Source organism: Melanotaenia boesemani, chromosome 3 (assembly GCF_017639745.1).
Source record: "Melanotaenia boesemani isolate fMelBoe1 chromosome 3, fMelBoe1.pri, whole genome shotgun sequence".
NCBI lineage: Eukaryota > Metazoa > Chordata > Actinopteri > Atheriniformes > Melanotaeniidae > Melanotaenia > Melanotaenia boesemani.
Genome location: NC_055684.1, coordinates 13,117,250 through 13,144,815, shown reverse-complemented (window position 1 = coordinate 13,144,815; position 27,566 = coordinate 13,117,250). Strand labels below are relative to the sequence as shown.

Below are 27,566 nucleotides of genomic sequence, written 5' to 3'. Positions count from 1 at the left end.
ATGGGATTTCCTGGTATGGTAGATAAATTATTAGATAATATAATGTGCTGTGTTAAACTGACATTTTATGGATATTTTGATACTTTATCTGCTTGGTCAGTACACTTACTATCCACAACTGTCCTTGTCCAACTGATGCAAAACTGGTTAAACACTGATGAGAAAACCTTTTAACTTGTCAGCGTGTTTATCCAGTTGTAAATGATGTGAGTGCAGCTTTTTATGCTAGCTGGTCAAATGTTGATGTCTGAGGTTTTTGTTCACAACTCCATGTGGTATGGGAGTTTGTGAACTGTTTCTGTTTACATGGTAAAGACGTGGCTTATTTTATTGCATTAAATATTTGGTGGGTCCTGCTGGATCAAACATACCTCCACAGGTGGATGGCTGCAAGATAATGTTGGGAAACCTTCTTAAAGCTGGACAATCTCTTATCGGTCTAGGCTGAGTTGACTTTATCATTGTCTAATGTTACTTAAATCACATCAGGTAAAGTTGCTGTTGACCACTTCATGTTTTTACCTTTGTACAAACAGTGGTGTTGGTGTATTATATATGCCACAGTAAACTGGCATCTAAATGTTTTATTGACAAAATGATAAAATGATGTTCTCTAGCTCAACATAATACCATCCACTGGCGTGCGGTGAAGTTTATGGTTGGTGAGGCACTGATTTACAATTGTAAGAACTGAAAAGAGCATCTTCTTTCAATATTTATTCAACAGCATGCAACTGGTAATGTTTCATATCCTATCAGCATTCCTCTTTCAATTACACTCACACACCCACTGTTACTAACTCTTCAGTGAGAAAAGTAGCTGGCTGTCCTAAAAGTCGCTAGAAATCGCTAAATGACATCATCTATTGTGCATAATAGCCTGGTACATGGAGGCTGCTGTGGAGAGGAATGTCATGGGAAAGGCAAAAATGGACAAAAAGACAAGCTAAAAAATTTTAAACACAGAAAACTAATAAAAATAAAATAAATTCTTTGGTTAATATTTTCTTTTATTCTAGTTTAATTTTATTAAGTGTAGGTTGTTTTCTAATTAGGAGGCTGCAACATTTCACAACGATTGTTTTCCTCCACACTCTTCATTAATAGACATAAGTATATCTGACGGTAAGCCAGCGCGAGATCATCCTGCACCAGCTTTGAACGTTTCATTTTCAGCCTGGTCATGAAACAGGTGATCATCTCCTGCTCTGAATGCAGCCACTGCTGCTGCCAGAAGCCTCTTCTGATTGCTTTTGGACAGGAGAGGGGCCTGCCCAGCAGCACCCACTCCTCATTAAGAAGAATAAACTACTTTCATATAGATAGATTTGTTGCTAGTTGCTTTAAAAAAACAAACAAAAAAATGGTTGCTAAGTTGGCAACACGCACACACCGTGTTGGTGTGTGAGTGCGCCCCCTTGAGGTGAGGCAGAGTACTGTTTGCCTCACCTGCTGACTTTTCTCTGCACTTTATTGTATGAACAGAGGTCACTAACAAACAAGAGATATGGAGATATCCATATCCATCCATCCATTTCAGGGTCACAGGACAGCTGGAGTCTATCCCAGCAATTGGCAGATGAAAGTCAGGGTACATCCTGTACATGTACCCATCCATCACAGGGCCAACACAGAGACAAATGACCACTCACGCTCACACCTAGGCAGAATTTAGAGTGACCAATTAACCTAACATGCATGTCTTTGGATGGTGGGAGGAAGCCAGAGAATCTGGAGAGAACCCATAAATACACAGGGAGAACATGCAAATTACATATAGAAAAACCACTGTTCGAACCTTCCCCCCAGCCAAGGCTTGAACCAGCGACTTTCTTGTTGCTAACCACCACACCACCGTGCAGCCCCAGATAGCACACAAAAAATAAAAACACATCTATTGCTTTTTGATTGCTCCTCCTGTGTTAGAGAATAGTCTTCCTACCTGAGCCCCTGCATCTTGCCACCCTTCTCCTTTTTTATCTGTGACAATGAAAGTATTTCAGATCTGGGTCACTGTGTTGTTACATCAGAAATGGTCCACATGAGAATAATAGGAGGTTTTAAGGAGACCCAGTGAAACTCTTCCACTCTCAGGTAAAAAAACAGAATATTTGGTCATTCATTAATGACATGAATGGCTTTATTTGTGCCACCTTTGGAATCTGATTCAGTTATTTAAATGGTCAACTTGTCTCATATCCTGAATATTCAGGTTTTTCTGCCTGATTTAAAATAAGCAGATGTCATCCTGCTGCATGTTTATTCACTTTTTATGTTCTATTTTAATTGCGTTTGTTTCAGTTTAAGTGCAACTGCATAATTACAATAAATAAAAGATCAAATTTAAGATGCCCCATTTAACTTTAATAACCTGATAATGGGGAAAAGAAAGATTGATTCATTATGTTTCCACACTGAACTAAAAACTGACCTCCAAGGATGCACTGGCCAGCAGGAACACAATGCTGCTGGATTATAGAGCTAATAACTAACATGTTATCAAAACAGGTAAGAAAAAAAATTAAAACCATTCGGTATTTACTTGAAAAAAAAAAAAAAACTATCATGTTTAGATACTGACCCAGACAGGAAGAGGGATGGGGGAAAATACTTAATATGACAGGTGGTAATGGTTAATTTAGTTCCAATTATAACTCCCACATTTGTGTTTAACATAGGTCTATGTGGACTGGCCACCCCTCAGACTGTCAAATACAATGCAGATGCTTGAACAAATATATATATATATATATATATATATATATAAAACAGACAACAACAAAAACATTAAGGTGGTACTTAAACAATGAGGGGATGAGAAAGATGCCCAAAGAAGGTGCATCAAAAACACTGGCAGCTGTAGATCGACTGTCAATGACATGGATCAGGGCCACAAGAAGTGAGCACAAACACACCAGAGACCAAGAAAATACCCCTGACTTCCATGTTGTATCAGCTAAGAAATAAAGGCAAGTTAGACATAAAAATGCACAATGTTGAAATACTATCAGGTTCTTGTATTTTATATTTTCTTCTTTGCCTTCTTTTCTTTTTTAATCTTCAAATTCATCTTATTTATATTCATGTATGTATGTATGTATGTATGTATGTATGTATGTATGTTATGTTCTTCTTCTTAAAAATGTATTTGGCTCAAAAAAATCGTCCCTGCCAATGATCAGGCTGGGTTAATCCCTTGGTGAGTGCCCCCCGATCCCCCAGCTGCCCCGCTGACGTCCCTCTGCAATGATTCATTGGTACCTGGGAAAAAAGAGGGCAGTTTGTGATGTGAGGTGATGAGACTGAGCAGAGTGTTTGCTGGTTTTTAGTGTGGATTTGTCCCAGATGCAATTTCACAACATTTTTTTCTCTTTTACCTTTGGAACATTAAAAAGTTGGCAGCTTTGACTGATTTCACAATGCATATAATTTTTATCAAGTTGCAGAAAAGATCTATAGGGACTATGATGGAATAAAGTGTCTAAAGTTCCCTGTAAGATCAAAAAGAGAACTGGTTCTCTTCTGGAAAATAGTTTAGTCATTCCCGGACTCCAGGGTTCAACCTCACAGTTTGCTTTCTCCACACAAACATTTTTGAACTTGATGAATCAATAATAAATGAAAGCCGTGTCTTTTGTCTGCTTGTTTGGGGTAAAAATATCTTGTAATGGAGTGTTGTATGGTATTGATCAAAATTTAAAACCACTTTTAAAACATTTCATTGTCTCAGTTTTATGTCCTTGAAATTGTCTTTAAAAGACAGGCCTGTAAAAAAAACGTAAGACTCTGCTGTCATTAAGAAAAACTCCAAATTTTGAGTCAGCCCCAGACTGTTTGCCTCCATCTGTTTCTTTTTGTTTTGTTTTGTTTTTCAGTTTCTGTTTTGCTCTCAATGCCTGACTGTCTGCCCTTGTCACTCTTTTGTGTTTCTCTTTCTCTATATTCTCCTATGAGTGTAGATGTGCCGTCTTTTGTGACGTCTGTCAACTGTTTTCTCACTTTTATTCTACCTCAGCTCTCCAAAGTCACTTATTTTCGTGTGTTTCTTCGCAGTTATTGTGTTTCTGCAAAATTTGGAAGTTTTGTTTATATTTTAGGTCCTTTTTGCATATTTAGTATTGCTCTCTTGGAGTAGTTGTAGATAATTCTAGACTTTCTATTTAAGGCAGTGAGGTAACTTTCCTTCACAGGGTTTTAATGTGAGGATTATAGAGATCATGTTTGTATTTTTCATTACACTACTCTCTGTTTAGTCTCACTTCTCCTCACTCTAATCCCACCTTACTCTCTCTGATTATTCCTCACACTGTGGTCACATTGAGCGGAAAATATGACTGGCTTTGATGTTTGCTGCCTATGAGTTGGTCCCGCTCTCCCTGAAGTAGAAATCTAACAGAAAACATGACAGAGTTCTGAGTGTTTTAGGAAAAGAAGCCAAGAAGCTTCTTTTTCATTTGGTCATGTTTAGGTTTGCTTAACTTTGACAATGACAGAAATTAGCTGCAGGAGCTTGTTTTTATCTTTGAAGCTTGCAAACGGGAGCTAAACTGAGGTGGGCACTTTGTTTTTGTCATTCAAGTTTAGCAGCAAATTATAACCATAAAAAAGCCAGTAATGGTCCAAAGTGAAGCCATTTGATTATTTGATAAAGTTTCCGTATCTCATTTTATACATATTCATTTCCCTAATGAAGTTCAAATGTAAAAACAAAATTCTTGCCTTAATCAAACAAGTAAATAAATTAATATCACACCAGACTCACAAGGGACACACACTACAGTTTACAAAAGTTCTGTGTTTATTACCCAAATACACTTTCTGTCTGCTGTCCATACCAGTCTTTACTTCCAACTTATCCTCCATGCATGGTGAACAGCTTCTGTGTTTTAACATATATATATATATATATATATATATATATATATATATATATATATATGTTTTTCAACAGTAACAACAACGAGAATTGAAAGAGGGGAGCAAGTATCAGATTAAATAGGTTATACTTAATCCACCAATCACTTGCAGATTGAGTGCAGAAAGCATTGATCTTTCAGCTTCTTGTGTGACAAAAAATAGGAGGGACAACTCAGGCCTTGCTGGACATTCTTGAGGACGTGTCCCTGTGCCGTCTCTACCCAGCTCTACACCTAATGTCAATGTTGCAATTTGAACATGAGGTCAGCTTTTGGAAATCAAGCATCTTTCTTCCTTCTCCCCTTCAACTTATTCATGCAGTCACAAACAAAGTATCAGCAGCTCGTTTCCCACAGTGAACCAGGCAGATGTACCATCTAAAGCAATGTGAGTTTTAAGTGAGGTCATTTTCCACATATCTCACCAAAAATTTAGTTTGTTAATATCAATGATTTTGAGAGCAAAGGCAATGGTTTCATCTTAAAAACAATGTAACTCATCATATGCTTTTGTCGAGGGCTGGGGAATGATTATTTCTAAATAAAATATTATTGTTATGATAGCAAAAAGAATCTGCTTAAAATAGCATCTCTAACGTGTGCATTTTTCCTAAAACAAGTAGCTTGTTTGATAAACTGGAGTATTACTTATAAGATCTGTTGTTCATTTAGTTTCTGAGGCACTGTTGTAAGATTATCAAGTCTATACGTAGAAATAGATTACCTCTCATACCAGTCCAATCTTGTTTCATCTCTAAGTTGTCTGGATGTGTGGATTATAACATTACTGTGTCAATACAGAGATGATGAAAGAAGAAGTTAAGGCGCCGATTCCAATCTAATCATGGTTAACCCTGAGATCTATGAGCTGTCAGGACTATGAACTACACTGGAACGATGTCTAAATTGAGCAGGAGCGAGTGACTGAGAGAGATGAAGAGGGCTGTGGTGCCAATCCAATCTCGTCAGAAGTACAAGCTGTCAAGTGCGGGTTACGCTCCATGACAATTATATCAACCGCATCGATATTATGGAGGTGAAGCGAGAAACAGGATTATACGATGACTGCGCCTATAATGGGGGCTAAGAGATAAAGGCAAGAAGCTTATTTCCTCCTGCATGCATGTACATGCTGTTTCTACACTGACAGATAGCATCTGAGAGACCACAGCTGGAGGCAGTGAGCTTCACACAGATGAGAATTCATTCAGACTTGTTTCTATTTAATAACTTAATCAGATGTTAATTAATTGTGAGTGTATCACACACTGCAATGTTGCTACTGCTCTGTTATTGTGGCGCCACACATACGATCACATATAAAATTTATAGGGCTCAGTCACAGCGAGCTCTCCATTCATGTTGAAGAAGAAGCAGGACTTGGAGGTAATCCAGGTAAAGGATTATTATAAGTTATTACAGTTTCAGTTTTATAGGAGGTTGTCATGTCATCCTGCCCAAGTCTTTGTTAATACTGAACCATAACCAAGTAATTCTTTATGCTGTAACCAAGTTGTGATATAATTTAACAGCATTGCTCAGTTTTGGATTTCAGAATGTGACAGTGAATTAAAATGTTTTCTTTACTTTTGAAAATGCATTTATTTATTTCTTTATTGAGTTTTTTGTTTGTTTTTGGTGTTTGTTGTTGTATGATCTGTGTGCATTTAACAATGCTGAGACTGGGTTATCTCCAGTCTGTTAGTCATTTATTTGTCTGGTTACTTTTAGCTTAAATGGAACTCCTTTCTGTGTGTTCATGTTTGGTTAGTCATTGTAGTTTGTGTTTGAAATTTCTGGCTATTTTCCATCAGGAAACAGGTTAGTTTTACTAATTACAGTTTAGAGCTTCTTTTAGTCTGAGTTTATTTATTGATTTGAGTAGGACTCATTGACCTCATTTTTTGTCAGAATGTGCGTCTGTGAGCATGTTCTGACCCACAATGAATCTTTACTTCAGCATCTTTTTGGGCTTAGTCAACCTTCAGCTTCAGCTTAATGAGCAGATGACCCTTTATGGGTTTGAGGGCTTGAGTTCTTTTTGATGGCTGATCATTCTCAGCTATACATTACTGAATATAATGTTTTTGCTAATAATTACCCACAATTACCCAAGGGATGTACATTTACTGATAACTCACAGCTCTTCGTAAATACATAAGATACTATTGTAAATTAAAGTTATATTTATTTTATTTTTTTATGGTGCATACTATGTTTATAAAACACAACTGCACTTGGCTTTTTGATAAACAGACTTTGAACTTCTCTTTGTGGTTAAATAGAATTAAAGATATATATTAAAACAGAAAAGATGAATCTAGACATGTTCTTTGCTGTATTTGTGCTAAGAAAGTACGACAAGGAGCAGTTACAGCACGTAGCACAAGTTTTGAGCCTTTTGACAGTTATATTGTTGCATTGATACCTGATTACAGCAGCCTGCAGTTTGAGCATTAACAGACTTAACAAAATAAAAAAAATAACTAACTGCAACAGACAAAGTGATTGACAGACAATTTGTTCTTGTCCAGTCTTATCAGATCTATGGCCGTCTGGACAGTGTGCAGTTGATCATTTGTCTATGATGAGGAAGGCTCACAGGCCGTGATGACTATCACCCCTGACAACCACCTCCCACCAACGATAGATGAGACGGATAACTGACAGGCGGCATGCACGCTGACAGTGAGACTGAAAGGCGTTCGAGCCCGCTCGATTGTCAGATCGTCAGTGTAAGATCTTGGTGTGGTGAGCAGAAACGGCAGCTGACAGATCTCTGACGCATCAGTGATGGGAGAAGAGTTAGATGGAGAGATGATGATGATGTATGGGAGCTTTAATTGACATGACTTTGAGTTCATTCATAAAGGAGACAAAAGAAGTTGAATACAATATGAGAAAAGAGAAAAAAGAAGCAGGAGCAAAACACAGAGAAAATGTACCTGAGCAGTCTGTACGGACCTGGATAACAACTTTTAGTTGGACTCATTGCACCTTAAGTAACAGATTATGAAAGAACAGGGAAATATTTGTCCTGCTACAAACATCCAGACTGAAAGAGATACAAATAACCACAACAGTTTCTTTTTATCCCATGTTTCTAACTATTTTTATTGTAAATGTTTTGCATTTTAAAGCCATTTTTCATTTCGTTGTGCAGTGTTGGTTATTGCATGTTTTATTCCCTTGAATCTTGTGGTTCTTTTCTGTCCCGGTTTTGGTCGTTTTGCATCTCTGCTTCCTTTGAGTCTTATTATGAGCATCTATGCGTCTCTTTCTGCAAGACTATGACGCCATTCTGTCTCTTTGTGGTTGATTTTTTATTTCTTTATGGTTATTTCTTGTCTCATTTCAGTTGTTTTACATTTTTTTCTGTGTAATTGGACATTTTACATATTTTCCTTTAATTCTTATCAATAGTTTTTAAAATTAATTTCCCTTTTTTGCACATACTGTACCACTATGTTAATATTAACATCTAAAATGCTGAGGAGTCTGTTTCTATCTTATCCAAGTTACATAACCAAATTTAATATAGCTGTCGAGGAAATGTTGGCACATAATGTCAAATACTGATTATGTAGTCGGTAGGAGCCTAAGAGGACACTTCACCTTTGGCTCCCCCCTTTGTGCAAACACTGCAGATGATATCACAGAAGCAAGCCTGTCTGAATATGTGCGGCTAATGGCCGGACACAATCATCTGCTCACAGTAACATTACAAAAATTCCTAATAAGCATGCATTTTTTTATATATCATGGCAGCAAACAACTGAACCACAACAAGATCATTTCCTGACTGCAGCATATCCTGTAATTAAAATTTAATCTGATATGAACATGTTTGCAAATGTATGCAGTCTGAAAGAGGAAAAAAAGATAAATGCCCTTTTTGGCCTTTAGAATAATCTCCATATCTCTGAATTTTAATGCTATTTTGGTAAAACTGTGTCTATTAAACAGTCACGTTGGACGGGGGGAATCAAGCTATAGGCATACAGTCAGAATAAGAAGCAAAGTGTGAAAGAGAGTGTGTGGGATAAGCATGAGTTAGAAAGTGAGACTGTGGGCGAGATATAGAGAGCAAAAGGGCAGAACAGTGAGAGGGAATGAGATGGATAGACAGGCCGTCTGATTGCTGTGTGGCGTTTGACAAGTGGAGAGGGACCCAGCTGAGGTCACGTCACGCTACTGAGTCTGCCAACTCAGACAGATGGAAGCAGTGATATAAAGAAAAAGCCAACAACACGTTCTCCTAATGCAGAGATGAGGAAATTCAGCTACTTTGATTGCAATCCATTTATTAAAAAAATTGTGGGTTTTAGTGCCCTATTGCCACAGTAAATGTCCAAGTTGTGAGGCATAACTATTATCTTAAAGAAAAAAACAAGCGTCTGCATTTTTTTCTAGCATAGAAGTGGATAAGTATCAGGCATCCTTATCACAAAGATCTGTTCAGTTAGTGATTTCATGCAAGGGACAATTACTGAGTAAAGATTCTCTGGAAGCGAGCCAAACTATAAAACTATTTCTTCCTTTTAAGTTATGCAAAAGAACATGTTAAAAAGCTGGTACAGTTAAACCAGTGTGGTTTATTGTTAAAGTGTCTTCTGACTAGGGCTGGGCGATCCCATGATTGTGCTTAAAGATCGGGATAAATTTCTGGTCGTTCATGATGATCATCTGTGAGTCTATTATCTTGATCAAATGTGGCAGAAATGTGAGCAACAACAGCCAATCAGTCGACCTTTTCCTGCTCTACTTCCATAAGTTGCTGGAGAAGTTTAAGTTAGGCAAGCGGAATGACTGAATGTGAAGATGAGGGCAGCAAAATAGATGCATGACATGACACTGGAATTTTCCTTCGAAGATGAGAGCACAACATCGGCAGTTTGGATCTCTCCAAAGAGATGTGGAGCAATTTAAGCCAATATGTAAGGTATGTCAGTTATTGGTGCCCTCAAAAACTAGCAATATAACAAATCCGTTAATCCTTTAAAGGAATTTGCCACCCAAGTGAATATATGGAAAGCAAAGTTATACTACTATTTGAAATATCCAAGTTTGAGCTGCTCTCTGCAAGAAATCTTTCATTTGGAGATGCATCTGCTTCCTCACAGCGGTGAACAAAAGCCAGCAAAAATACTTTATCCTTCTTATTTATAAAGATTCTGAGAGTGAAATTATTTAAAACTTTGCTTTGTTATTTACTTTGTATGTTATTAAAATGTTGAACTAATCTCTAGTTTCTTTAGTTTTTAGTACAGATGCTTGAAAACTGGCAGTATTAAAAAATGTGATAAAGATCGCGATTGGACAACATGAAAAAATTTATGGTGATAGTAAGTAAAGACAGTAAATGAAGAAACATGAAAAACATGAAAATTGAAATTCCCTCCATTTTGAAAAGACACTGCATGTGCTGTGTTGGCCACACCCCCACAACAGGGTCATCAGAAGAGAGTTCAAGATGTTTTCTTAAAGGAAAAGTATTAATCACATAAATACTATAAAACAGTGCTTGACTTAGAGGTCTGAGACTCATGTCCTTCAGGACAAAAATGAATTGTCAGGTCTCAGGAGGATATAGGAGGTGACTGCTCCAGGTGTAATGATCCAGTCAACACGCAATTTGATTTGATCTGCAGTTAAACACCAGAAGTAAGCCGTTACCATTTAAATATCAAATCATTCTACATTACACCACCTCTTAGGGATTACATTCATCTTAAACAGAACATTCAGATCTCTGCAGAAACTGAAAACAGCCTGTTTAGATTTACTTGATTAAAACATTAAGTTCTGCATTTTTCACCTGAATGAGCCAGTCTATATTTTGGAGAACAATCTTTACCATCTTCTGTATTGATAATACCAGTGCTCCATCCATTTATGAAAAGATCTATTATTATCCATTATCATATTTCAGAGACTGTTTTTTCATCCTTTAGTTGATGGACGGACTGTATTTTTCTACTTTTTGTTATGTTTGTTTAAAACAGTCTCAAGTTTTCCATTTAATTTAAATCAATGGGCACACCTGTGCCTATCCAGGACTAAATACTTTTATTGTAACTAAACTACTGGGTTCCGGCAGGGGATCGTTATCATGCTAAATTATTCTCTCTGAGGAAACCTCTGGAAACTTCGTAAAAGCCTACCTGTTGGAAGGGCGGGATCAATGGTGGGTTTTTCCCAAGAGTTGACTTGTTCCCAGGTAAATCCATTGGTTCCTAGAGACACACTGTAACCACAGCTGCTATATGACTCTTCAAATGTACAGCCACCTAAAAAGAGATGAAAAAGGATTTATGAAATTACACATTTCCAACAAGTTGATGTTAATTTCAAGGCTTACACAAACAAACATCTTCAAACATTTTGTGAAATCCAATTAGATGCAGAATATCATTTAAGCTGAACATCAGCTAACAGACGCTAAGTAAAAATGTCCCCATTCACAGATGGATGAATGTGGCATGCGTTCAACTGTATCTGGCATTAAAACCTTCCAACTACCAACTCTCTGCTCTCTGGAGTGTTCTCCAGTCTTGCTAGGAAGAGTCTAAATTCTACTGCAAAAGTGATCAGAAGTTTTAAATTCCAGATACTGCATTACACAGGCTGACATGTGTATCTCACATGCTCTGATACTGATGTTTCACCAAGGGAAAAGAAATTAAGGTAACGGATGTAGCTGCTAATTTAGCTGGTATGAGGAAGCTTTCACCAGGTCCTCCAGTTTGCTTGGATGCTAAGTCCCTCTTGTGTAAAAAGCAGCAAATAATCAACCAGGAACAAATACTCATGAATCACAAATCTCAAGAGTAATATCTGTTCATGAAAAAGGGGCTGAGAGGATCCATAATGTTAAATTGTTTTAAAGACAAAGACTTTAGAGAATTAACAACTCTGCCCTTTATTAACTCCTTTACATCGACTTTGTAACCAACCATATCCTGGATCTGCACGAATTTCTTTTTTTATACTCCTACATTGTCACCACCTACAGCACTGACAGGGTAATACTTAAAAAAATTTAAAAACCCCTTCAATAGTCTAATTTATAACTTTATTACATGCCATATTAAATGTTTTCAAACTACACCTTAAATCACTTCAATAAAGTTTGAATTTTATTGTTAAAAAGCAGCCTTGAGAAGCTGCTTTGGTATTATTATTAACTGAATAAAACTAATTAAGTTCTCAGCAGGAATTGAAAGAGCCAGACACTGTCACAGTTTATCAGACAAATGAAGGAAGACTGAAAGAAACAGTGAGAGGGAGAGAGAGTACACTTCTGAATGAGTGAGAGCGAGTGAGATGAATAGAAAGCTCCATGTGTCAACATGATTAAGTCACAGAGGCTCATCATTATTTCATGGCCCAGCTCAGACACATTTTCCACTACATTAGCTTTTTCTGTTAGCCTCGAGCACAGCACACACACATCCACGTGCATAAACACACTAATTAGACATATGCTTTGACACACAGCCATTTTAATTTGTTGTGAAATATTTGAAATGGGAGAAAGCCCTTGCTTTATTCATGAAATCCCTTAATGCCTACTTTATTTATTTATTTATTTGTTTGCTTTGTGGGTGCTCATCTTCAGTGTTAGAACTCACTGTAAAAACTGTAAAAAATCTTTGTCTCTATGATATTACCGGTCTGTAACTATGCTTAAAGCCCCATAATGAATCTTTACTGAGGCTTTGCAGCCTAATGGCAGCAATAACTGCAAAGACTTTTTATTATTTTCAGTTAGTAGGAACTCATTACAGCTACTAAATATGGAAATTGATGATTACAGTGTTTAGACAAAACATTCTGCTTCTTTTTTTTTTTTCTTTTTTCTTTTTTTTTTTAATTTACTTTGAATCATGGAATCTATGTAACCTTGCTGGACCTGACCGGAGGGGACAGAAAAAAATGGAAAATAGCAAAAAGATGCAAAAGGGAAAGAAGAAAGGAGACAAAAGCATCCCAGACAGAAGGAAACAACCCTTCAATCCACACCACCACCAGACATGAACATGTACTAGAGGTGGGATTTATGGCTCTTTGAAGGGAGCCGGATCTTGAGGAGCCGTTCCTTTCAAAGAGCCATTCAAAAGACTGGCTCGTTCTCGCAATATCTTTTCATAATATATAAGAATGGCAAACAATCAAAATATGTACCTATATGAAATTTACTATACAAGATTTAAAAATTATAGGAAAAATATAGATAAAAAAGGATAAACCTGAGCAGTCAGTGCTAATTCTAGTAAATGTTTTGGATAGAACTCACAGTATTTATTTCCAAACAATACTCTCTGCCCATAGATGCTTCACATGAATGGAGCGTGTTGGTCATCAGACTTCTATGATGTCACAATTGTTATTTATTTTATTTTCATTTTACTCAACTGTACAACTTCTTATTTACTTATTTATTCATTTATTTATTCATTCAGTCATTTTTAGCTGGAAGGGGGGTGGGGGGATTGGGCTTGGCATGTGTGTGTATACGTGTGTGCGTGTGACTGTGTGAAAGATTTCATTGAGTGTTTTTATTCTTATGTTTTTAATCATGTAAAGAACTTTGTGATGCCTATGGCATGAAGAGCACTTTATAAATAAAGGTTGATTTAATTTGATTTGATTCGATGAAGGCAGTGTCAGAAATTTGTATATAAAAAGAATGGCTCACAAATGAACGGCTCACAGCTGTGAATCGGTTCCCATCGTTCATTTAAAAGAGTCGTTCAAACGAATCGATTCGTTCATGTACGTCACATCTCTAACATGTACATGAACACACCAGAAAATTTCCTACAACTTTTACAAAAAACAAAAACAAAAACAAACACACACACACACACACACACACACAACAAAAAACAAAACAAAAACAAACAGAGCTGCTAGTCATTAAGAGTTTTTAAATAATAACCAAATCAAAAAGACATAACAGCGACCAGATACTAACTCACAAGAAAAATAAAAAAAAGAATTATCTCTTAGTATACCCACTGGACAACTTAGTGACTGTGTCAGCATGCAGAGGATGAGGTATAAGGACTGATCAGTGATGAAGAGTGGTGAGTGAGATCGTGCAAATGCGACCACGCCTCTACGGAGGTCAGAGGCAGACCAGGGCAGCCCAGAGACCCGGGCCCTCAGCAGGAGCCCCGGAGCACTAACCCAAGCTACCCCACCACGAAGACGACTCCAGCCCCACCTGAAGGGCGGCAGAGGAGAGCCCCAGCAAGAGCCCCCCATGGTCTTGGGGCACAGGTCCCAGTGGGCCAAGATCGGCAGCCGCCGGCCCCACCAGGGACCGGCCACCCAGGGCAGCCCAAGCAAAGGGCCTAGGGCCCCAGGAGCCCAAAGGCGGCCGCCCCATCCCCCAACGGCAGAGGGCCCGCACCATGCCTAGGAGGACCAGGTCCCCCCAGACAACCACCCGACGTAGGCCAGCACACACCCCGATGTTCCAGCCGCACACCCAGGGAACCAGGGCGCCATCGACCCTCTCCCCCCACCCTCCACCTACTCCAATCTGCACCCCATATAACTCCACACTCACACCCTCCCCTGTACCGTACCCACAAACACTCACCATCACACAGTCACGTCAAACATAACCCACCCACCATGCCCCGTGGGGGAAACCCCAGGCGGACCAGAGGACAGCGAGCCCCAGATCTGGCCCTCACCGCCATCCCCAGCCACCCCCCATCACCTCCCACCCAGATGCGGCCGACCGGGCACCCCCCAAGATCAGCAGCCCCTCATCAGCGCAGCTGCCCTGGTTTCTGGCCCCCAAGGCAACCACCTCCCCTGCCCGCCCCCGGCAGCGCCCCGGGAAGAGGGGTGTGAGGTGTCCTCATTGTCCTCCTTCTCCTCCCCGCTCATGACTGTTTGGGGTGAGTGTGTTTTTTGCAAGTAAAACTGGGGGGCAGTGACCATATTGTGCTGGGAGCGAGGTCATGTTAGTAGTCCCGCCCTTCATGCACCACATGACACGCCCCCCAGAAGTTGTTTGTGTATTGTGTTGGTGTTTTGATGTCTAAGTGTAATTTAAACCGAGAGGCGAGTCGCCACAGGGTACACCCCGCATGACGTGCACACCTCCCAAATCCCAAATGTGTGTGTGTCTATGTGTGTATGTAAGAGAGATAGAGAGAGCTGGGAAGAAGAGAGGTCCAGGGATGTAAGTCCGAAGGGAAGAGAACCTTCCTCCGGATGGTGAGCTGCCAGCAGCACTAGGCACCCCGCTTCCCCAGGAGGCCCCCCAGGGCAAGACAGGCCAGAGGCAGCCGCCCCCCACGACCAGGCCACGCAGCAACTGCAGCCAAGGAGCCGCCAAGGAGCCGCCATCAACCCCAAAAGACACCCACCCACCAGACACCCAAGGGGGAGGGAGAGGAGCAGAAGGAGAATAGCGGGAGAGCCCAGATCCACGGCGCACCACCCCCAGGCCCACCCAGGCCCCCCCACAGGGTCATGTCATCCCTCCCCACCCCACCTTTCTGCTTTACAGCAACACCAGAAACTGGATATCAACACTCTGGCTATTTTAAATGCACACCATTGCTAAATTATCAAAGAAACCCATGAGGACATTACCGGAAGAAATGAGGAAATGAAAGCGAGAAAGGAAGAGAGCAAAAGATAATACAACAGTGAACGTCAGACTGACTTTTGCTGGTTGGAAAGAGCTCAGATAACAGACAAGACAGTGCAAAATTAGCCATCCTCAGGGGGGCTTTCTTATTAAGTCTCCTGTGTCTTGAAGATGTTATTTCAAATGTTTCATACACCACTGGGCTTCAATGAATTGCTAATATCAGAAAGGCCGAGGGGACGTTCCATCTCTGGAGAAATCAAAGTTTTAACCACACAGTAAGCAGTAAGCTCAATTTCTTTCTTTTTTTCTTTTTTTTTTTTTTTGTTGTATTTTTTTGTTTTTACATTTAAATTTTTTTTACATGACACAAGTGCTCCTGTTATGATAGCCTTGACACTTTTATTTGGTGGACCTCAGCTGGTATAATTGATCATTTCTAACATTTAATGTGCTGCATTGTGCACTTTTAAGCCATGTCATTGAGTAGACCACTGTTCTCCTTTTAGTGTAATATAAATTTACACTAGCATTTTCTGTCTTAACTTACAAAAAAATAGCAACGTGATTTATGAAATTTGTCTATGTGTGACAGGCTGATGTTGCCAGCGTTTCAGATGGTTGCAAAACGGGCAAAAAGAAGTCAGTTTTTAATAAGAAATCCATATAGTGAGGTCATAAGCGGTACTGGCAATAGTTAAGGGATATTAAGTAAGGTTGTAGTGTGTAGGATATTTACAGGATTCTTAATTTTTTAAAAAAATATTTTTTTATGTTGATATCTCAAGATCACAAAGCTTTTTTCCTCATTGTCATTATCATATAACTTTTGACAGCTAATCATAGGAGGATCTAGCTGATCACACAAGGTATAGAGATATTGTGAACGAACTCAATGTAGGTGAAAAGAAGCTGTTGCAATGCAGTGGCAGCAGACAATGCACAAACTACAGATTGGTAAATTTGTGGCCAAGACTGTCATTCCAGTATTGGTCTCTATAGGCATGTTCCAAACGTGCAGAAGCAACATGCAAATCATTATTTTGCATTCTCGTGAACTTACACCTTTGGACTCCTACTACCTTCCTCCATCTAAATAAACAAAACTGTAGTGCAACAACATTTATGACATATTAGCTTTGATTATGCCTCTTCAGGCAAGACTTACATCAACTAGGAAATGAAAGAGAAAATCCCCTTTTCTGTCTGTATCTTTTACAGAAAAACAACCTCCAGCAATGGGTGAAAACTAGTAAAACACTATTTTTCTTAAAGATATAAAAATAGCATGTATTAATTAATCAATACTGAGATAATTAGCCCTTATTGCCCCTTCGCTGTTCAGAGATCTCATTAGAAATGAAAAGAAATCAAAGTGATCTCATTAGAACAGCTATAAACAAGCAAAGGGGGGCTGTTGGGGATCTATCAATATTCTATATCAGATCTGCAATTTTAAGAGCACGATTGGGGGATAAGAGGGGAAAGTGGCTCACAGCGGTATGCAAGTGTGTGAGTGTGTGCACGTGTGTCTCAATGCCCCTGATCTACTTGGAGAATTCAGTCCAACACATCTCCCTGCACACAAACATAATTACACACATGTTCTGCGTCAGAAAACATAATTTCCATAATGAAACTATAACACAGTGCATCTGCTGTATGTATGAATGTGTGTGTATGTGCTCAATATGTACATGGTGATGGGGTAGAAACATGTATTTGCCCAAGTGTTTGAGTTTGATTTCTGTGCAGAAGGTAGTCTGCACATTTACATGAATCTAGAATAAAACAAATGATCGTGTTAGTCACACCAAGACCAGACTTTTAAAATACACATAAATGTGTTTGTATGACCAAAATCAGAGAGAACTGAAACTTGAAAAACAGATAATCAATTACAAAACAATAAACAGCACAAGCAACATTTGGCAAACATGATGACATAAAGTTAATGAGAAACAAAACTCTCTTTTCTTCATATTTACAACAATGTTATAATATATGTTATCGTAAGATTTGACACAAAGTCATTGGCTAGCTTTAATGAAGTGATGAAGACCGATACCTTTTGACAATGTACACCAGAAACTGGTTGAACAATAACATGAAGAAAGGCACACATGTCAGGTGTCACGTTGCAAGAATCAACCACCTCCGGCAACTTCGATGATTCCATTAACGAGACCTAGCAAGATAGCAACCATAGCAACCACAGGTGTGTATCCCTCTTCGTCCTCTGCCTCTGGAGGCATCGTCTGCAGCTGGATTAAACTCATCCTTAATAATTATAGTTACTGTATAGATTTCATTTTTACTGACAGTATTTTAGTACGTCAGGTTTTTGTCTGCTGCAGATGTTTCCCTGGTGTTTTACAGAGTTGAAGTAAGTTGCACAATGTTTGGTTGAGCTTCAGTTGCCTTCACTAAATGAACTTATAGAGTACCTCTACAGGTTAGTTACTGATCATGCCTCTGTGGTTCCTCTTTGACTGGATGTAGAAGTTTGTTGAGTGGTAGTAGCATGCTGAAAACATCTGCAATGAGCATCTGTGGTGATTAATGTATTTTTCATAATATCACTGTTTAGGCTCATAAGGGATCTTGGCCTCAGATAGTCTGTCATTTAATTACAGTTTGATAATTGTTTGAGATCATTAGACTGAATTTGCTATTCATGAATAAAATGCTAAATTTTCTGTTAAATCAGCTAGTCTAGAATTTGGCCTTCTATGACTCTGTCCCCATTGAGGCATTGGGATAAGTGGGCCTAGAAAATGGATGGCTGGATAGCTGCAAACCATCATACTACAAGCTGCCATCAGCTGGTGAAAATAAACCATGAGGTAAACAGCTAACAAAGAATATGTGAGGTGTTATGTTCAGTCACACACACAAGCTGAAACAGCTTAACCACTGTATTGTTGTGATAAATAATGTGGAAAGACAGTGCAGCTTGATTTGAATGTATTTGATATTGCACAGCTGTGACTCACTTGAGTGGTAAATATCTAAGAACATCAGAAAATGAACTTTGCTTCTTAGCTTAATCATTTGAAACACTTTCCAAGAAAAAAAAATCTAAATTTAACAATGCAATCCATGTTTATGTAGAAGCTGCAGATTTGTCATCAAGCACTCATGTTTTCATCTCAGAAATCGCTCATTTATCAATCTGATCATTAATCAGCCCTCTGCTCAGTAACTTTCAATGTGTGTTTTTGGCTTTTACTCCTTACTTTAAAAGAGAAATTATCATATGAACACATCCATCTTTTTATGCAGAGTTTATACTCTCGGTTAATATTCCAAACATTTGTGAAACATTGTCCCCATGATTTATTTACAGCCTTATTTACAGCCTAAGTGATGGGAAATTGCATCAAGCTTTAAAAAACATTCAACAGCCACAGCAAGATTTTTATCAGATTTTCATGTTTTCCATTAAAGACTCATAATTATTGTCAACAAATTAATGGCTGAGGGAGAAATTACAAGGATTGCCTTTGAGATGTGATTTGTTGTGCTGTCAAAACACAGTTTCACCAAAACCTAATAAGCAGAACTATAATTACCCTCCACATAAAGTTAATGGTTTGTAGAACTGAGTGTACAAGTTGCAACTTTGGACATGTTTCAAAAGCTAAAAACCAGAATGAAATTAATAATTTTCCAAGTTTATTATTTAAATTCTACTTATTTCAGCCAGATTTGTTAAAACTCTTCTATAAGTATGTAAAAAGTGTCTGTTTCTGTCATTTAAAATGCTTCTCATGTGATAGTATTGTCAGGTCATATTCCATAAAGTGGATTTTTTTTTAATTATCATAATTGCTTTAAATGTAGATATCATCACATGCAATCACAATGAAATACAGTGTGTCATACAGATTTCTGCTAATGAACGTTGGTATGATAAATATTCATTTTTAATTTGCAAATTAAAAATGAATTTCTGCCCGAGCTCACATTTAGTTCATATGGACAAGTTTGTAGATGACATAAATCACATTAACTCTGTATCACCACAGTAGCTGAACTCAAACACTGACTTCATGCAACCAACCTGGCTTCTATCCACCAACACTTACATACAAGCAGATGCAGCAAAGTGGATCCCTACATGAGCATTGGAAGTAACCCAATGCCCTGAAAATACCCGCTTACACACACAAACACATCCTACAATGATAACACTTATTTAAGCAGAACCCCATGTCCTTCTCATGTTAAGATTTCCATTGCCCTCCAAGGCACAAATAGCAGCCATTAGAGGCTTTCATGTCAGCTTGAGCTAACACGGTAAGACAGGACCCACGGAGCCACAAACCAGAGGAAGGCACCCCGAGGCCACCGACTTTAAAGAGTCTGTTTACTGCTCACTTAGATAACATCTACTGATCCTGAGTGCGACTGTGTGTTTGACTGCACACAAGATTACATGTGTGTGTATGTGTGGGGGAGCAAGCTGAGGATATGTTGCTGTGTTCATATCGTGTTTGCGTATGCGGAACAAAACCACTTCTGCACCAGAAACATTAAAGAATTTGGAGGTACAACAAGTCAGAAGGTAATGTTGAGAGTTTCTCGCTGTGTCTTTGTTGGCCCACATTAGGGACATAATCTCCCTTTTGGTATACTATGGACAGGTGGACAAACTCATTGACTGAATAAAGGACAGCTCCTTAAAATGTAGCACTTCCAAGACTAAAGCCTTATTTATGCTCTATGCTAAATACACAAATGGACGGGGCCTTCTATTCCTCTTCTGTATCCTTTATGTTAGTTTTTCAGTCTTTTTTAAGAGTGCTTGCAGGATACAGATATAGCAAATAGAGCAGTACAACCAGAAACTGCCTTTTAGTGTATGTATAATACAGTAACGCTACTGTGCTGCCTTTTCAGTCTTCCTTATTTTGAGAATGTACATTTTCATGATCTCCTCCACCGTCACCATGTTTGCCGTTGTCTGATGTCGGAACTCGAGGTGAACTCTAAACTCTGCACCACTCTCTAGTGGATGTATTGCCTAATGACCATGCCAATGTAAATCAATCATTGAATTAATTCTTTTTTTCAATATTTCTTCCTGGTCAACTTTATGTCTATTGAGACCAAAGCAAAGCTCATTAATCAAGCATGCAAGAATAACTGGCAAGAATCAAACTCAGTTACCCAAACCCCACACACAAGCAAAAGAGAGGAATGCTAAACATTACAGCAGACCCTACTTGTCATCTGCTTAAATCTTTCGAGCTACTACCATAAAGTCGCTTTCACAAGGTACCCCATCAGGAAAAATACTTACAGGAATTAATTTATTCCTTCTGCTATCAAAACCTGCAACATTCCATAATAAAGGCCTTAATCTTTTTTAGTTTTCTTAAAATAGTGTGTTTTGTTTGTTTATTGTGTTTTGTTTTAAATCTTTGCATGTGAGCCATACCTAGTGATGCCGGTGAAGTAGTTCACGCAGATAACTCGAGTGTGCTGTGATCTACCACAAACGTTTATGCTACATAGCAAACATACCCAAACAATCTGGGCAGTCTATTTAAGCTGCACACGTTCCCCCTTGCTGTTTGCTTCATGTTAGTTGCAACTACCCCTGCTGCTATGTTCACTGCATGTTTCCTGCTTTTCTTTTCATCACCTCCACCACCCCAGCACCTACCTGTAGGCTCTGGTTTAAAGAGGAAATAATGTTCAGCATTCACTCTAATATTTAATTGATCAAACAACATGTGTACCCAGGAGATAATAGAATCAGAGCCTAACCTCCAAAACAACATGCTCAATAAAGCTTTTATCCATCAACTCATAAGCTGTCTGACTGTCATGATTTCTGTCATTAAAGACCAAATTCTTTTGAGAGTCTGAAATGTTGGTGTAGTGATTCAGCAGAACCAGCTCTAATGTTATAAACAGTAGAGGTGGCCATCTTCTACCTAGTGAATACTACCATTTATCTGATAAAAGGAAATCTAGCTAGTCTTTGTCACACAAATGCCTCATTTTGGATATTAGAATTTGTAGCTTGGTAGCTTTTTAAAATGAATCCCAGATTACTGGATACAACTAGAGAAGACTCGTTTCAAAAAGCTGTGCTGCTGAAGAAAGTTAATCCAACAGAATTCCACTGGAGATGTATGGGGACTACTCTTGCATTCAGAGAAATGGAATTAAGTTTGGGATATTGATTTTAAACAAAGGTATGTTGTTGGAGAGCTGAAAAGAGAACATTTTACACCTGATACTTACAGAAACGTAATATTAGGGATTAATGACTAAACTGCAGGACATGACTGCCATTCAGTTTAAGTTTCCTTGGTTGCACTGTTTGATTTTGATGGTACTTCACAGCTGGAAGAGGCCCAAATATTTTGAATCTATGCTGTGACTTTAAGATTTAACTTTAAAGCTTAAAATTCTGAGCTTGTCTTAGTTGGTTTCAGATCATCTCCCTCAGCGGACATGTTTGAAGCCTCCTCATTGTCTTGCTTATAACGCACTTCCCTCTGGTGTGACTAAACATGGACTTTTAGCATTTGTGAATTAATTTTTTCCGTTTCATTTAACTGAATTATTTTGTGTTTGGGACACATTTGTGCATGCATGTGTGTCTTAAAGCTAATTTTATATTTGTATGCATGCGAGTCAGAGTCCATCTGTACTGAGACAGTCTAAAAAACACAGGTGTGACAGCAAATGTGTGTGTGTATTTGTGTGTGTGTGTGGATCTGTTCAGTGTATTAAATGTGTATCAGCCTATTTCATCTCTTAGTTAACTCATATTAAATCCACTGTCAGCTCACATGCCAAGAGCTTTACGTATTTCATTTAGTCATTTAAAACCATATGCCATCTGCCCCAGAGAACTCCTTACTCACACTCACCCCCAAGGCTAAAAACACACACTAAATGCCATTATTGCCACTCCAATAAGCCTGGATAACAAGAGAAAGGAGGCAGAGATTTGTTAGTGTAACACAGCTGCCGCTGGAAGTGTGCTCAGTATGTGTAAAATCAAGTGCTGAACAGCAGTGGGGATGGAAAAAATCCTTGTCATACAACCAATACTTGATCTGATGGGGGGAAAAAAAACTAAGTTGTGAACTTGGAGGTTGTGTGCAAATGATAAAAAAAAAATATGTATATGATAAAAGAAGACAGTCTTAAAAACAGAAATCACTGTTAAAAAAAATAAATTTACTGGAAAAACAAGTTAGAAGGTCAACAAAAATGAGAGCCAGAGGTTGTATGTATATGCCTCCTGGAGATTCCTGAGGCCAGATGCATAAAAGATGAGTACGCCTGTTCTTCCATACAAACTGGTTTTTATAAAGGAATCTGCAGTGAGATGGGGCACACTTCATGTGTTCTTCTAACTGCGCGTACACGAACTTTTAATGACTGCTGCTGTACGTGACAGTCATGCACAAATACGGCCGTGAAACACTTTTGATTTGTATTCAGATTTGCTGGCTTAAGTGTCTCACACCTCAATGCTTTCAAGGGTTTTTTAAGTAAAAAGCAAACATACCATGATCTATTAACAGTATCGTCTTCCTGCTCATCTCCAAGCAAGACTGTCGCTAATCTGTACAAGCTGTATTCATCTCTTGCAGTTAAGCAGAAGTTGTTGCTGGTTCTCTGCAGGCAACCACAATGCTGTCATTGCACAGACTGATGCACATTTTCACTTGTTTACAGTCTGACAGCTTACATATTTTATTAATATTCACCTTTGCAGGGTCCTTTGCTCTGAAACTGATCTCTGTCTCTCCTCCCATTTTGCATTTTTTAAAGAACTTAAACCATTAAATAAAATCTAACGCCCTATGTTTTTACTGATGTTTATTCATTTTTTTTTTCTTTTAAATGGGCACTTCTGGGCGTCTTCGCTGTTGCTGCTTTTCTTATCATGCCTATTCAATTGTTGTGCCACAGATGTTTGCTACAGTCTGCAAATGAAATCAAGAACTTAGGTTTGTGTACGTGTGAGTAGTTTCACTATGACTGAGATCTATAAAAAAAAGAAATCATATATGTGCACAGCTTAAAAAATCAAGCTAAAAACTACATCAGGACATTCCTGCCTTTGTGCGTACACACAGTTTTTGTCATAGAAAAAACCCCACAGTTTTATGCATCTGATCTGTTGTTTGCATGATATCATCAAGGCAAACCAAGGCTCCGTCTATTCATTCAATTTAAACACTATATCCAATAAAACACTGAGAATGCCACAGTGACTCCCAATACAATCCAAACAGAAGCTGCCTTTCAGTGTGCATCAATATTTTAGACTTCAAATATTTTCATAATGCTAGGTGTCGTGGAAATGAAATTACTTGCCTCAGAGGAGATGAATAAAGCGGGACTGGATACTTCAACACTGTATCTGTTTATTTCAGGCAATGACCTTATAAAAGAGCTCACTGAACCCATCAAAGCTGACAGAGTGAAATAAGCATAGCAGAGAAACAGTAATCTACTCTGTCTTAAGACAAAGTCCAAGTTCATATTATGGTTATCATCATTTAGAATAAATAGAACAGCTGAGGTCCAGATAGCAGCTGGGGCAGAGCAAAAATGAGAAGTCACTTTGATTTTGTCTGATTCACATAACATGAAGCAAAAATTCAAGGAATCAACAGTCACCAATAGCTGATGTTCCAACTCACTAGGTTCTTTATTTATTAATTAAAACTGAGACAAAAATCTCCCCGAGTCAAGCATTCAAGGTGTGAGAGCCTGACTAAAACATTCTCACCGTGCTACTTACAGATACCTCTTTCAGGGCTCCAACAAGGCTGAAAATTGTATGATGTGAAAATCTTTGACATGTTTTTACCCTCTAAATCAGTTGTTCTCAAACTGGGGGACGGGGCTACCTGAAAATTTGGGGGGGGGGGGGGGGGGGGGGGTCAGACAAACTAATCTTTTGACATTTTGGACTATTGGAAACTTGGTGCAGTAATGTACCAATTCATTTTTGCCAACCGCCCAAAAAAAATTAGAAGAAGAGGAAGAACTGCGGTGGGCCGCAATATTCCAAAAATAAACAAAAAAGCTCTGTTATTAGTCACTAACAGGACTCACTCCATCCTACTCTCCCCCACACACAGTAAACATGAAGAGACCCCCCAATACACACACACACACACACACACACACACACACACACTTCCAGCCAATCAGAGAGTTTAAATAAGACTCTCATCAGTCACTGCATTGACTGAGCATCTGACATGTTTAATGACACTCTGTAAATGTCACTACTACAGTACCAGAATATTTCTGACAGTTTCATGTAATATGTCCCAGTCTATTACAATATGAAGTATGCTGACCAGTATAAACAATTCAAAACTAATATGTTGATTGTTTATTATTGATAATGATTAATATAGATCCCGTTCCACCCACCAAACTTCTTGTTTTCAATTCAGCCACAAACTCAAGTTTCATAGATAAACCTTTTATTATTATGGCTGGGATAATTTATTATATTTATCCATTTTATGTTTGGTGGAACCATTGGCGTGAAATTAGCTTTGTTTATTTAATAAGATTTTGTCTTCTACTCGTGCAGTTCTGTGGTGTGATTTTGTGATACTGGTGCTACTGGTTTTGGGCTACATCCAGAACTCACCTTTGATAGCAAAAAGAGAACACTAAGGGTGAATCCCATTTCACCCCTTGGCCCTACCCCTTAGCCCTTCCCCTTCGTTTTGCGCGTTCACGTGAAGGGGTAGGGGTGTCCCAATTCCTTTTAGGACCGAGGGGTAGGGGTAAGGGGTAGGGCTATATACCCCTTCAAACGAAGATTTTTCAGAGGCACACTTGAAACGGAGGGGTATGAAAAATTTCCTGTTCTATATGAGAAAGCAAGTGTTTCTACGCACATCACGCTTTCTTGAGGTGCAGGGCAACACACACTCGCAAAAAAAAAAAAAAAAAAAAAAAAGCCACAGAGAAAAGAGCGTATACCAGCACACACAATTAATTTTAATGGCATGCAAAATTCGTACTTTACGTCCTACATATGCCTGTCGATAAGCAATAAGTCAATTGCACGGTAACGAAAAAATGAGCGCAACAAGTTTGCCGCCGCGATAGTTTTCATTAGCCCCCCCCATCTTACTGCACCATAGACTGTGTATGACAACAGGTTTCACTATGCAGTATCTCGACTGAACACTGTTGTGGAGTGATCTCTTTCATGTCATGTTTGACAGCAGCATGTAGCAGCACAAGACCGTGGTGAACCACTGTGCGAGCCGGTACGCTGCGTTTGTTTACAGGGCTACTCTCACGCATCGGCTGTTAGACTCGTGCATTTGAATGGCTTCTTACGCTCTCACGCTAAACATCTGATTTCTCACGCTGGAATACACTTTAAGAATACACTTTAAGAGCAATGCCGGCTAATATTTATTGTTTTTTTTTATTTAGTTTCTTCCAGTATCTGTGTAAAATGTTCTTTAGTGACTACTGATGACGTATATATGTGACTGTTGAAGGGGTGTCCCAATTCGTAGGGGTGGACTTTTCAGCCCTACCCCTTCTAGCTCCGTTTTAAGGGGTTAGGGGCAAGGGGTAGGGGTAAGGGGTAGGGCCAAGGGGTGAAATGGGATTGGGCCTATGAGTTAAGAGAACAGATATTTTAGTCTGTTTTTTCTCTAAATCTGGCTGTTATTTTGGCTGTATTAGTGCATATGGCAAATGTTTTGTGAGAAAGTCTCCTCACAAATTTTAGACTTCAGTTTTTATTTTATTGAATAACATTTTATGCATGGGCCTGTTATGGGGGTGATTTTAGTGGCAAAAATGTCAAATATTCTCAAAGATGAACTCCAAACATCACAGAACGCATAATCATATTTTGTAAAAAATAAATAGGGGACACCACAAAGCAGTTGTGCTAGCAAAGACCCTGGTGTATGTGTGTATATGTGTGTGTATGTGTGTGTGTGTGTCTCTCTCTAAAGTCTTAAACAAGTGTTTTGGGAAGGTTTTGACGTTAATTATTTGCAGCATGAATCAGTAGGGGACCTTCCTTGTTACCTTTAGTTCTGCAGGAAAGCACACAGAAAATAAAAATGTCATCAATCAGCCTCACCAGCTGTCAGACACACACTTCATGCTTCATTACTGCACTTTATTAATAAACAACACACAACATTCCCACAAACACAATAATGTTTGGATGTATGTTCCTACTTGACTGAATTCCTTTGGTCAGAAAGGTGGCTGTAAAAGATGCACCCACACAGGTTCCTCCTGTTTGAAATGGCAGGTTGCAGCAAGCAGTCATGGCGAATTAGAGTAGAAGTTGACAAAACAGGTAAAGTGAAGAGTTCCTCATCGTATACACACATGCATGCACACACATACACACATAAAGACTGATCTGATTACCGTGCCCCCTGCAGCTGCTGTAATTGTATTCCACTTCCCAAACACACACTTTAACTTCTTCTTACTCGACCACACACACACAAAAACGGACATTCAAGTATATATTGTACATGTAACGCAAAGATTGAATCAGCTTTGTCTGACCTTTGTCTGGAAACAGGCAGGGCCGTGGCCCAGTCTAATGTGGTCTAACCCAACAGTTTAAATGGGCCAATTAATTGTGAAGAATCAGTAAGTCGCCGACTCAGAGGTCGACCTCTTTTATCTTGACTCTAGAATGCTTTGGTACACAGAGGAGTTCATGGTCCACTTAATGACTGCAAGGTGTCCAGGTCCTGCAGCTGCAGAACAAGCCCAAATCATCAGTTGTCCATTACCGTGCTTTACAGTTCTTATGCAGTGTTTGGTTTTCTGCAAACATGCTGCAATGCATTCTGACCAAACATCTTCTCTTTGGTCTGGTCTGTCCGAAAGATTGCTTGATTCATTCAGCAACCATTCTTACACACAAGGGTGTTCTTTTATCCTACTTACAAACTTTTCTATGAAAATTGTGGCATTTACCAAAATCTTTGTATCTTGAGAATACAAAGGAGGACACA

The 27,566-nt window shown here is 38.8% G+C and overlaps 1 protein-coding gene across 12 annotated transcripts in view; it reads right to left on the bottom strand.

Annotated features, from left to right (window-relative positions):
• The window catches only part of ptprt (protein tyrosine phosphatase receptor type T), a 360,770-nt gene that overhangs the window by 289,940 nt on the left and 43,264 nt on the right, over nucleotides 1–27,566 (bottom strand). For all 12 annotated transcript variants that reach the window (XM_041980879.1, XM_041980882.1, XM_041980880.1 and 9 more), the window contains exon 2: nucleotides 11,081–11,206. In XM_041980879.1, the coding sequence (XP_041836813.1) occupies nucleotides 11,081–11,206 (126 nt within the window). The remainder of the gene's footprint in view (nucleotides 1–11,080; nucleotides 11,207–27,566) is intronic.